The sequence below is a fragment of the Dipodomys merriami genome, unplaced genomic scaffold (genome assembly GCF_024711535.1).
Source record: "Dipodomys merriami isolate MVZ:Mamm:240054 unplaced genomic scaffold, mDipMer1.0.p SCAF_1, whole genome shotgun sequence".
Classification (NCBI taxonomy): Eukaryota; Metazoa; Chordata; class Mammalia; order Rodentia; family Heteromyidae; genus Dipodomys; species Dipodomys merriami.
Genome location: NW_027202270.1, coordinates 37,409,353 through 37,422,800, shown reverse-complemented (window position 1 = coordinate 37,422,800; position 13,448 = coordinate 37,409,353). Strand labels below are relative to the sequence as shown.

The window sequence follows — 13,448 nt, the reverse complement described above, 5'->3', positions numbered from 1 at the left end:
CTTTCCCATTTATGAGTATCCAATGTGTTCAGTTCCAAACTGAAGTAAAACAGTAATAAATTCTTAAACATGAGTAAAATCTTTTCCTTCAAATTGTGGAGGACAATAACTTCACATGAAGAATTTATCCTAAAGCTTAGAAAAAACAGGATTCTCAATAATGAGGGATAAAGAAAAGTAAAGCTTTAAAAAACCTTAGAGCCATACACATATGTGTGACATATATATATTACATAATATATGATATATATGGTAAAAAATGTTCTGGTCCTGGGGATTGAACTCAGGGCCTATGCACTGTCCTTGAGCCTCTCTGTGTTCAAAGCAAGCACTCTATCACTTGAGCTACAGCACCACTTCCAGCTTTTTCTGTTTATGTGGTAATGAGGAATCGAACCCAGGGCTTCATGCATGCTAGGCAAGCACTCTACCACTAAGCCACATTCCCAGCCCATATGATACAATTTTTGAGAAATATGTTCTTATTCTTCAGTCACAAAATAGGTAGCTAAGTTAATAACAGCCAGAAGTACGAACATCTGTAGCTAGGTGTTGGTGGCTCACACCTTGTAATCTTAACCACTCAGAAGGCTGATCTAGAGGATCCTGGTTCAAAGCCAACTATGGCAAAAAAAAAAAAAATCCTCAAAACTACAAGTCCAAAAATAACCATCAAAGGCAAAGCTGGAGGTGTGGCTCAAGTGGTAAAGAGCTAGAGCAAGCAAGCTTAAGGCCAAGTTGAACCCCCAATACCTACAAGAACAAAAACCAAAATACCTGTAGATAACAATCCTAATATAGGTTCACATACCTAATTAGCATTTCAGCATGACTTAGAGAAAAACTGATTCCATCCTGTCATTTACAGAGAGAAGACTCAGAGGTATTTATGAAAAGTTAAGACTTGAACATTCAAATATGCTTTCAATGGAATGCCTATAACTTTTAACTTGAAAAGCAGTTTCTTAAAATATATACTATGTTTAGAAATGGAAGGAGAATTCCCAATTGAAACAGGACTAAACATAAAGTTTCTCATGCTTACATTAAAATCTCAGCATGGAAGAATAAATGAAATCCCATCTACTAAACACTGTGAATGCTTTTAAATCTTTTGATACTGCTAAGAATTGCCACTAATTGCTAACTAAAAACAGGAAGAGGTGAACAACATTCCAGGGGGTCAGCCTGACATTCTAGTTATTGTCATCATTTAGACAAGTTATTTTATTCATACCAAACTACAGGCCTTCTACAATTTATGAAAAAAATCAACTTGTAAGGAAAAAAAAGCATGTGTTTCCAGAGTTCATACAAATTAATTTTAAAACACTTTCAACACACTTTGCCTAAGAGAATTAACAAATTAGGTGTGACTGAGGAATAATGTTAATGTATGCCCTATGTAGAATGTTCAAACTTTCATTTCTTTGAGATAAGCAGTATAAAAATCATTATTTAATGAAATATAATCAGTATAAATCTGGTTTTATAGTAGATCTAGATTTCTCAGGTTTTATTACATACAGGGGTTCATGAAAACTACTGGATCCTATAATCTAGGATGGCACAAGGCAATGGAATAAAGAATAAAATAAAAATGAATTCAGGCAGATTTTTTTTAACAATATAGCATTAATAAAAGATATTAAAACGTGATTTTCTTTTCTTTTTCTTAATAGAGTTAAGTTTTCAGAAACAAACAATAACAAAACCCTGATATTTCTGAAAATATTTAACAAGTTAAATATATGATAAATTTTCCTACTTTTAAAAAAATCTAATAAAGTATACTATATTAGATATATTCCTTGTACTTATTTTACTCTTAAAGCATATGATGCTTTTCTATACCTAAAACTGTTTTGGCATTGCAGTAATTATTAAAGTTTAGTTGAGATATTACATCTTAGGTTGGAAAATCAAAGATTTCTGAGTTTAGAACAAATCAGTAATGTCTGAGGAGAGAGTAGATAAAAAGGCATTACTAAATTACTCTCTTCTTGACATGAGGCTTTCAAGTCGTGTTAAAAAATGATTTTGTCGATGTGTCCAATTTAAAAACTATAAATTGGCAGGGACATGATAATCTTCCTTCCTCTGATACTACTTTATTTTCAGTAGTAAAGCAAACTTTATAGCCTTATATTTTACATAAATATAAAGAGCAATTTTAAACAATTTTAAACAATACGAAGAATACAAACAGTTAACAAAAAGAAAGAAAAAACCTGCAGTTTGCACAAAGGTCAGCTGTCAGGAATTTTGTTCACAAGATGCTCCAAAATCAACTGCTTGCCTCACAGCCATGAAAATTAATTATTTTATTCCATCTAGCCTATTATACTATAAACATTAGCATGTCACTGCATTATTTCTGGAATCTATTTTTTAGATAATATACTGCAAGCACATCTCTAGCTAATCTCACTTCACCTAACATTATGTCAGAAAATTTGTCCACATTTATAACACTGATTACTTGAACTTTCAGGGGGACATAAGGCTTTCCATAGTCTTCTCATGGGAGGTTGATCAGATACCTTGTTTACAAGTGTAGATATGTCACAATGAAATGCCCCTTTGTACAAGTATACTCATTAAATTTTTTAAATGTAAATTCTAAGGAAAGTGTACAAATCAATGCTTATGTGTTTCTGAAAAATCATGAAGATTAGCACTGCTTTTTCAAAAATAGTAAGTTACTAATTAATAGTGAGTAACAGCATGTCTTAGTCTAGATATTTGATAAGTTAAATTAAATTACTTTAAACATGTTTAGCTCCTTACATGATTATCCCATCCAAGTACTTTAAACATTTGTCTATTAAACTTTTTTAAAATTTAATTCTATTGTAAAGGTGATATACAGAAGTGTTAGTTATATAAGTAAGATAAAGAGTACATATGAGTGCAATAACCTTTGACATATACAATCAGTGGCATTAAGACTGAATTTGATTATTTCCAAGTCTTTCCATTTCCTTACAAATGGTGTCATTCTTATACACACATACACACACACACACACACACACACACACACACACACACACACACACACACACACACACACACACACACACACACACACACACACACACACACACACACACACACACACACACACATATATTTTCCTGATCCATTCATCTACTGAGGAACATCTGGGTTCCATATCTTAGCTATGTTAAATAATGCTGCAATGAAAGTGAAGTAAGCCAGACCCATGGTTTCCCTCATTTCTAATAATTAGCGTATGTTTAGAATAGTCCCAGAAGAGGATCACAATAGCACAATAGCTGTGTACATATGACCATATATGATGATGCTAAGTGAAATGAACTTCAAGATATGGAAACAGGTATTTATTTGTTGTTGTTTTTTATGTGCTATGTGCAGTTATTTCTTTTTTCTTTTGTTTTTTCTTTCCCCCACGGTTCATCACTAATTGTCACTGTATTTGATTTTGGTATCCTGTGTATTGTATATACATTTATCTGAATTAGGGAAGGGAAGGGACAACAAAATGGTGAAATAAAGGACAAAAGGCAAATCAATGCAACAGCAATACTCAAAAGGCAGTATGCTGGAAATGAACTTTACAACTTGAGGGGGATGCACTAACGAGGAGAGAACGTGGAAGAAAAACAAAGGAGGGGGAAACAATGTTTGACAAGAAATGTACTCACTACCTTACTATGTAACTGTAACCCCCATACATCACCTTGACAATAAAGTTAAATTAAAAGAAAAGAGAATCTGCTGTGTACTGTTTACTGTTAAATTTCTTAAAAAAAAAAAAAAAAGACAAGCAAGTTTATATTAAAACATTAAAGGTTGTGTTCTGGTAGCTCACACCTATAATTCTGGCTATTCAGGAAGCTGATGTCTGAATATCATGATTTGAAGTCAGCCCAGGCTAAATAGTTCTTGAGACTCTATTTTTATTAACCAGAAAAAAAGCTGAACTGCCAGGGTAGCTCAAATGGTAGAGTGCCAGACCTAAGTGAAAAAGCTAAGCAAGAGCTTGAGGCTCTGAGTTCAAGCCTTGGTGCTAGTACATACCCACAAAATATCCCAACATTTAATAGCTTTTCATGTAGAAAGGAAGGAAATAAGTAAGTTAAACCCCAAATTTTCTGTTCTGCTTTTAATATTCCTATGTTTGAAGATGAATCTAGAGCCAAAGTTGTCAGACTAAAAACATGATGACTCCTACTTATGAATCATTATTGGTATTACACCATACTAAATGGAAATATACAAAACCTAAGCAACAAAATGGAGAATACTAAATCAACAGGCTGTTTTGTATACAAAATAACAGATGCATTAAGCATTTAACATCATCAAATACATCCCCAAAATGAAACTCATAGTCTTCAAAGCAAGTAGGTTTTATTTTCATAACACTGTCTTCCTTGAGATTACTGCAAAGGGTTCTCATAACCTTCCTAAATCTAATTTCCAATCCCATTTATATTCATGTGCATCTGCATAAGAAGTTTCCCAAAGTCATCACAATCATGCTTCTCTGCTACATGAAAATTAGAAACCAAATTTTAAAAACATATATCCAACATTAAATTTGCATCATGCAAGAATTATGTTAGCTTTTAATATTATTTTCAGGGTTTTATTAGTAGTATTTAACTCTGAGAAATGACATAGCTAAAATATCTAATATGACACTATTTTTAAGCAAATAATTTACCCTTAAAGCAAAGTATGGACCTAAAAGCTCTGGCAAAGAACAAGGTTTGGGAGGAAGTATTCCAAGATCTCTGATATGGTGTCTAAATGGTATCAAATTTTGTGTTCTCAGGTTCTAAAATGCATCGCTGATCCTAATCTGTCTCATCATCCATTATTCAGGAAAAAAGAAAGAAAAGGAAAGGAAAAAAGGACCAACTAAGCTATGGTGTCTTACCTTGACTGAATAGCAAGATATATTGTACGACGGAATGAGACTAGATTAATTTCTGTTTTGTCATGAATAGTCATTTTTTGTCCTGAAAGAAATTAAAAGTACCTTATGAAACTACAAAAGCAAACTTGAAGAAATGACAATGTATCTCTGCCTATCTTTCCACAAATCTATTTAGAATCTTCCAGAACTTAATAGTACTCTTTTCTACTGTGTATACTGGCATTTACAGTCACAAACAATTGCTTCAAGTCTTTCTGTTCTATAATTCTCTTAACTCAAAGCTCAGAACTCTGTGTCATCTGCTCATTAGAAAAGGCTACATTCTTGCTCTTGTTTGGTAAAATATTATTTTCAGAACAATAAGCAATGTTTTGATAATTTAAAGAACTACAATTTACAGGCAGAAATTCAGTTTAAGAGAATACAGGTTTGTGAATCAAATATAAATATTTGTCAAGTTTCTCTCTCTCTCTCTGTCTCTCTCTCTCTCTCTCAGATTTTGTGGGTGCAGATGATCCAACTTAGGTTGGTATTAGTGTTACTGACAGTGTTCTGGATTAGGTGTTATTCCAGGTTCCTGATATTTCAAAGAACTGAGTAAAACACACCAGGAATAATGAAGAACCACAAGTTTACTGAAGAAAAAGTACAGAGAATGAAGTGAGCATAAGCTCTGCACAATGGGAGTGGGACTATGCAAAAGAGCTCCAAGGGCAAAATCATGTCTTACACTGTGTTTTGTTCTGGTTTGTTTTGTTTTGTTTTGTTTTTAGTGCTGGCCTGGGGCTTGAATGCAGCCATGGCCAGAAGAATGTTTTTGCTCAAGGCTAGCACTTGCTCTACAACTCTACTTCTACTTTTTGGTAGTTTTAGTGGAAATAAGAATCTCACAGTCTTTCTTGCCAGGGCTGGCTTTGAATCATGATCCTTGGATCAGCCTCTTGAACAGCTAGGATTATAGACATGAGATACTGAAGCCTGGCTTATATTGTTGTTTTTTATTTGAACAGCATAAAACAAAGAAATTTTAAAGTAAAAGATATGTGGCCAAGTTACATGACTTAAAAACACTTTTATAAAAAAGTGAAAGCCACTTTTATAAAATAAGTTATAGAACAACAATTTAGCTGTAGACCAAACTAAAATGTTAGTATTTTTAATATTTAGAATATATAATCCATATAAATAACTGGTTTATACACGTCCTGATATATGAACCGAACAGCACCAAAGTAGAGTTCTAGACTCATTTTTCTGTGTAATAATCAACACTGAAGAGGAACAATATCATGACTGCATCTGTATAAATATAGCTTTTGGCCTCCCTATTCTATTTTCCCAAAAAGAATAGCAAATATCTAGTCATTCATATCTGTCACATGTTTGCCAGGATTAAATAAATCATGTGCACTTAACATGAATAGGTTTCATATACTTTATAATATGATCAGAGGCCTAAAATGTCAAATTAAAAGTATGCTGATATTAAAAAATACATTTCTTTGTTAATACTTCTTGGGGCCTAGGTTCACAACGTAAGTACTAGAGTGCTTGCCAAGTGTGGGCAAAGCACTGGGTTTAATCCCTAGCATGACAAACAACAACAGAAAGACTACTCTTGGGATGAATACAATTTTTTGTGTGACAATTTTGTATTTTGATGTTTAACCCACTAGATACCACAAGTGTTCCTTCCAACATCCTCCCAGCAGATTGAGAACACTGGTTTATATTATTTCTTTGGAAATTTAATTACAGAGTATTGGTACTATTATCCACATTAGAGTATTGATACTATTAACCGAATTAGATTTTACCTTCTTCGTCTTCTTCTCCTTCTTCCTCCTCTTCTTCCTCTTCCTCTTCACTACTCCCAGCATCTTGGTCTGTGTTTGAATCACTGTCTCCTTCATCAAGTATTTCTGAAGGAAGAAGTAATTTAAGGAAAAAAAAAAATGAATGAGCAAGATACATGTATCTCATTCTGGGACCACACGTTCTCAGTTCATAGAAAGTGTTATAACAGTTTACCTGCCAACATGGATGACCATACAAGCCTTGCCTGTATTGATATCTAAGTGGTAAGAAAGCACTAAATTAATTTCATTCTTTTGCCAGATAAAAGTGGGCATGAAACAAGAAGCACAAAGAAAAAGTAGATGAGATGAAGACTGGGGAAAAAAAATACTCCAAGGAACTAATATATAAAAATCAAAAAATTATTGTATCATTAGAAAGAGGGTAGTTTACTTTGCAATGCCATGCCAATACACAGAAAATCAGAACTTAAGGTAATTCAAATAAACAGTAATGATACTTTTATCAAGATGTATACTTGTTAAACAGTATTAAAATCAAATTAAAGATTTTTCAAAACACTCTTTTTGAGGCATATCAAAGAAGGAATAATGAAGGTGAATGAATGTGAATATGGCCAAGTACTTTATTTACTGCATGTATGGAAACAAGAATAAAACCTGTTGGAACTGTTTTAACAAGGAGATGATGGGGTGAGTGTTGATGATAGAGGGAATAAGGTTGTTGGGGTACACTGTATGCCTTTGTAGAAGTATCACAACAAAACCCCACTTGTAAAACTCATATATGCTAATAAAGAATCTTTAAAAAAGATTTTTCATGGGGCTGGGAAGGTGGCTTAGTGGTACAGTGCTTGCCTTGCATGCCTGAGGCCTGGGTTCAATTCCTCAGCACCACATAAGCAAAAAGAAAAAAAGCCAGAAGTGGGGTTGTGGATCAAGTGGTAGAGCACTAGCCTTGAGCCGAAGAGCTGAGGGACAGTGCCCAGGCCCAGAGTTCAGCCCCATGACTGGACCCCCCCAAAAAAAATAAAAGATTTTTCATATATATAACTGAGGTTTTAAAAAGTGGCAATAGAATCACTTTATTGGACTACCATGTCTTAAAATACAACACATTTAGAAGTAAACAAAAGTATAGATTTGTATGTCACTACATAAGACCATTCATTATGTTAATAGGAAAGGAATGACAGAAACTAAAATTACACTTACTTAATAGCACTGCTAGGCTGATAACCCAGGCAAACTTATATAATTAATACGTTTTTTAAGATCAAATTTTAGCCAGTCACTGTTAGCTTACTCCTGTAACCCTAGCTACTCAGGAAGTTGAGATGTGAGGATCAGGGTTCAAAGCCAGCCTGGGCAAGAATGTCCATGAGATTCTCATCTCCAATAAATCACCAGAAAGCCAGAAGTGGCACTGTGGCTCAAAGTGGTAGAGCACTAGCCTTGAGCAGAAGAGCTCAGAGAGGGCTGGGAAGGTGGCTCAGTGGTAGAGCGCTTGCCTTGCATGCATGAGGCCCTGGGTTCGATTCCTCAGCACCACATAAGCAGAAAAAAAAAAAAAAGCCAGAAGTGGCGCTGTGTCTCAAGTGGTAGAGAGCTAGCCTTGAGCTGAAGAGCTGAGGGACAGTGCCCAGGCTCAGAGTTCAGGCCCCACAACTGGACCAAAAAATAAAAATAAAAAAGAGCTCAGTGGCAAATGGGAAGACATGGGAAAAATTATATTAAGTGAAACAAGCCAAGCTCAAAGAAACATAAGCTGCATGCTTTCCCTCATTTGTAATAACTAGAATATATCTATGATATTCTTAGCATGGGATCACAATAACTCAATCACTAAGTGCACAGGCCCATATATATTGAAGCACAACAAAATGAACTCCAAGAACTGGAAACAAGAGGTTTTTGTTATGCCCTGTATGCAGTTATTTATATATTTTTTCTGTCTTAGTCTTTTGTATATAAGCTTATCTGATCCATGGAAGGGAAAGAGAATACAGAAATAACAGGACAAAGGATGAACTAATGCCCAAAATGCTACTCACTGGACACTACACTGGAAATGACCTTTACAACATGGTACGGTGGGGAGTGGGGAGTAGTAAGTGGGAGAAAATGAGGGAGGGGTAAGAGTGTTTAAAAAGCAATGTACTCATTACCTTACTTTTGTAATTGTAACCCCCTGTTTATCACCTTCACAATAATTTTTTTTTAATCAAACTTTAGTCAACTCGGTTTTAGAAAAATTCTAATTTCTTTATGAATGTAAATAAATTGGTATATAAATCCAGAATCACATATTTAAACAGAGAACTACAGACTATGAAAAAAAGTTTTACAAAATTACCATTCTGCTCTTACCTGATGTATAAATCTTAGAAATATTTCTAACAAATTCTGCTTCTAGAAATAATCTCTAGTGTCTAGTTTATAATGTAAAACAGCTCAGACAGACTCTCAAAAAGAAACTATTTAGTATTCAAAAGTAGGAAGGCAGACTCTCCTGCTGTTTTCCCAAATGCTATAAAACCTAAAACATAAGTACACCTAGGTCACTCTAAGGTGCTAATTACTAAAGCTGTGCTGACTTCCTGCTGTGGCCATTTTTTTATTCCACTTCTAGAATATTTTACTAAGGAATGAAGGTCAAATGAATTGCCTATTAGTTTACATCATCCTCTTTTCCTCTCTGCTTTAGAATCTATTTACTGAAATCACTTAGGCAATGCCAATTAGATTTCTTTTAAATGAATAAAGCAGTGATTTCAAAGAATAGTCTAGGAGTCTAAGGGGTCTGTGAGGTCAGTCATTTTTATAGTAATACCAAGACATATTTTAATCTGCATTTCTGCTCTGCTGGTGGCTATGAGGGTCCAGGTCAATTTGGCTTGAAACTGCTTTAATACAAGAATAAATTAAGGAATTAAACTGTACACTCTTCACTGCACATTTACAGTAGAAAAAAAAAGTCCTTAATGAACACGTAGAACATTAATTTTCTTAAATTCCAGTCCTTAAGTAGAGACCTTTATCATAATCTGAGTGACAACACAGGAAGTCTGTGTATATATCACTTCTGTTAAAGAAAATCTAGAGTAATACTGGTTCCTTCAGGATAGGCAATAATATGACTTTCTGAATATTTGGTTTTAGCTGGAAAGAATTAGCCAACTACTCATAGCTATTCAATATCTGGCAGGCTTTTGTACAAATATAAACAGAGTAAGACTGCCATTACAAGGTAAACAACTAACAGTATTTGCTACTACCATAACTTTTGGAAACCTACATCTCTATCACTAAGCTTGATAACTTCCTAAACTTGAACTCTTTGAAGAGGCAGGGAGTAATACTAACAAAAGTGATTTCCTGATAATATACTAACATGTTAAAATGACAATGATAATTTTTATGTCTTGGCATTTAGAATATGTATATAACTCAATGCATCAGTAGTCTCCAAATGACCAATGATCATAACAAAACACATGCCTTAATGACCCACTGACAGTGACATCCTAATGGATTTTACTGTAATGGGGTTTGAAAATTCATCTATACTAATTTAGATTTCAAACAGAAATGAATCTTTAAGAAACCATTATCTACTTAATATAAACATAGTATTAAGGAAGATTCTCATCTGAAAAGGGTATTTCTCTCCTTTCTTAACGAATTATCTATGTGAGACTAGACAGTGAACTATAACATACTGACTATATAAACTGGAATATGCAGCTATTTGCTTTAGGCCAGGTATTAACCTACATAATACATAATTCCTTAAATTGATTTGTTTTATAAAATAACTATTTTCATAAAAACATAGTTTGTTATATACCAGCTTTATTATTTTGAAACAATAGAAAGTATTATATCCTTCATTTGATTTCTACACACTAAGTATCAGTAGATGTAACACATAAAAAGGAGCTCGTTGGAATCCACAGTAATTTTCAAAAATGTTAAGAGATCTTGAGACCAAACAATTCAAGAACTGCTGTAATAAAGCAAAGTACTACATTCCAGGTATTGGCTAACTGCCTAGACCTTAATGAAATGGATGCAGAATTCTCCAGATTAAAATACAAAGAAGTCATATCAAGTATAGCAAAATCTGAAAAGACATTTAGCCCTTTTTAGGAAGGCTGTTGGGAAAAAAGTTGTTAAGAAAAGAAGGCAATGGGTTTAAGGAGTTCTCTGTGTTTAGAAACTGAAGTATAACAGACAAAGCAATCTAGCCAATGGCAATGAAAGCTCCCAAGAAATCAGCAATGAAAAAGAAATGAGCTGCCAAGAAATCAGCAGTGAGAAACCTGTTTATTACACCAGATTTCTAGGATACTGTATAGAAATGGAAGTTCTTACACATTTGCTTTCTACTTCTAAGTACAACTAATAAAAAATCACCACTCAAAGAAAATAAATCCAAAAAGATACTACATAAATAAATCTGGACATTAGCTTTAGGAGAAAAATAATAATGCAAACGTGAAAATTGTAAGAGTAATGATAGCACTGTGTGAATACTTGATCTGTGGCAATACAAAGCATACACAAATTATATTTACCCTTCCACAAACAAATAACATTACTTGGACAAGGAACTTGGTTAGTTATAATGTTAAACACAAACCACAAACCAAAAATTTGTGCAATTCATTAATGAAGTACAAATGAGGTAGTAATGCAGTAGCACCGTCATTTAGTTCACACACATTTAGATCACTGGTAATCTATGAATATTTGTTAAAAAGGTGAGACTTAAGATTGAATAATTTACAGGGGAAGAGAGAAACAATGAGGTAAATAATTCAAGATGAAGTAATACTGTGGGCAAACATCACACAAAGAAAAACAATATATGGGGAAACCATAAAGGGAGAACAGCTTCGTAAGAGCAGAGATTTTACTTAGTAAGGATCAGTAATCTATAAATATACTTTCTACCATGAGTATTACATAACTGCTTGAATTGCTTCTAGTTATCCAAAATATTTTACATACCTTTCTTAATAGCTTTGTACTTCTCTTCATTCTCCATAAAGTTAGGATCCATCTTGAAAACATCTTAAAAAATAAAAGTTAAGTATTTAATTTCTGTGTTTATATCTGTTGCTATTGCATTTCTCATCTTATATCCCTCACACTTACTAAGAACATCTTCTGGGTTATAGTCATCCTCCAAAGGAAGCATGTGGGTGAACTGATCATCTTCCTCAACTAAGTCAAGTCCTTCCAGAATAACTGGGTGGTCCTTGAATCCATCCTTTCGTACAGCAAACATCACTTCAATCATATACTGAACTCTTTTGTCAATTTCAGATTCATGTAGAATGTTTCGAAGTCTTTCAAAAATAGCTAATGTTGGACAAATAAAATAAGTAACAACTGTTATTAATATTCAAGTAAAATACACTAGAATATATAAACTACAGTTCTCTACTTACCATTGATTCCTCTTGGTGACACTTGTGTTAATTTGAGGCCACATTCCTTAAGAAAACCAATGGCTACTTCAACACTATCATCTGTTGGCCTTTCTAGGAGTAAAGTAAGCATCTCTAAGCACAGAACTTCATGTGCCTTAAAGGGAATACAAAGGGAAGAGAAAAACATTTCACCATGGAAGAAAGAGGAAATGCTTTCATATATTCTAGCCTGTTCATACTAAAAATTAATAAATTTTCTTATAATTATAATATTGTGCATATAATTTATCTCTATGACTTTATGTATCTATTAGTATATGGGTATTACAAAATCTTAACTTTACTTGCTGAATACAACTATTTGAATTATTTCCAGAAGAAATATTCTTCTTAGATACGACGTATAAAACATTCTAGATTAAACTGTAAGTTAAATATCACAAATTATTATTGCTATTATATTTTTCAAACAGTGTCTTGCTATCTATGTAGCTCAGATTGGCATGGAAATCACTCAACACTTTTGGGACTAGACACCTAAATGCAAGGATTACAGGCATGAGCCACAATAATGACTTCATTCACTGATTTTCAATAATCATTTTCATAATCACCACATAAGGAATAGCAAGTTCTTTTCATAATTGCCTTTTTCTTTTGTTCTATAAGTAACTGTTAAACACAAATAGTCCTGAAGTTACAGGACTAAATTTTCAATGTTTTTGGGTACACAATAACCACTTGTAGTATGTCCTATTTTTCAATTAAACTACACTATTTTACAAAATAAGCAATGCCACATCCAATGAGAATATAATTCTATGATATGCTTTGCTGCAAGAAGGAAATGATTTACAAAGACTGTTAAAGACACCTTCCATCCAACCATACATCTTTATAAATCAGGCATCTAATAGAGATTGGAAGAAAGAAGTGGGAATTTCAACTCAGGAAAAGAGCCTTTTCATACTGTGCACAGTATCAAAAATATACTGCTGGCATTTTTGTTTACTTTCTGAGGAGTGGGGGAAGGTGCTAAATAGCCTTATTTTAGTGAGAAGAAAATGCTGCCATGTATTTCATTGGGTAGGTACAAAATACATAACATTCTATCTGCTGTGTGGCACTGCTAAAAAAAAGTCCAATGTAAGTGTAAAACACATTGGAAAACAGACACAGATCTCTGCAATTTTAGATGTGAAATTATGTTTCCATGGTCTTATGTAACAAATTGCCATTGTAATAATGTCTGACTAAT

The 13,448-nt window shown here is 33.5% G+C and overlaps 1 protein-coding gene across 3 annotated transcripts in view; it reads right to left on the bottom strand.

The window, feature by feature from the left end:
- Positions 1 to 13,448, bottom strand: part of Cwc22 (CWC22 spliceosome associated protein homolog) — a 54,811-nt gene that overhangs the window by 13,802 nt on the left and 27,561 nt on the right. For all 3 annotated transcript variants that reach the window (XM_070019828.1, XM_070019811.1, XM_070019819.1), the window contains exons 9-13: positions 12,209 to 12,344; positions 11,913 to 12,119; positions 11,766 to 11,828; positions 6,750 to 6,854; positions 4,933 to 5,014 (exon numbers count right to left, since the gene is read on the bottom strand). In XM_070019828.1, coding sequence (XP_069875929.1) covers positions 4,933 to 5,014; positions 6,750 to 6,854; positions 11,766 to 11,828; positions 11,913 to 12,119; positions 12,209 to 12,344 — 593 coding nt within the window. The remainder of the gene's footprint in view (positions 1 to 4,932; positions 5,015 to 6,749; positions 6,855 to 11,765; positions 11,829 to 11,912; positions 12,120 to 12,208; positions 12,345 to 13,448) is intronic.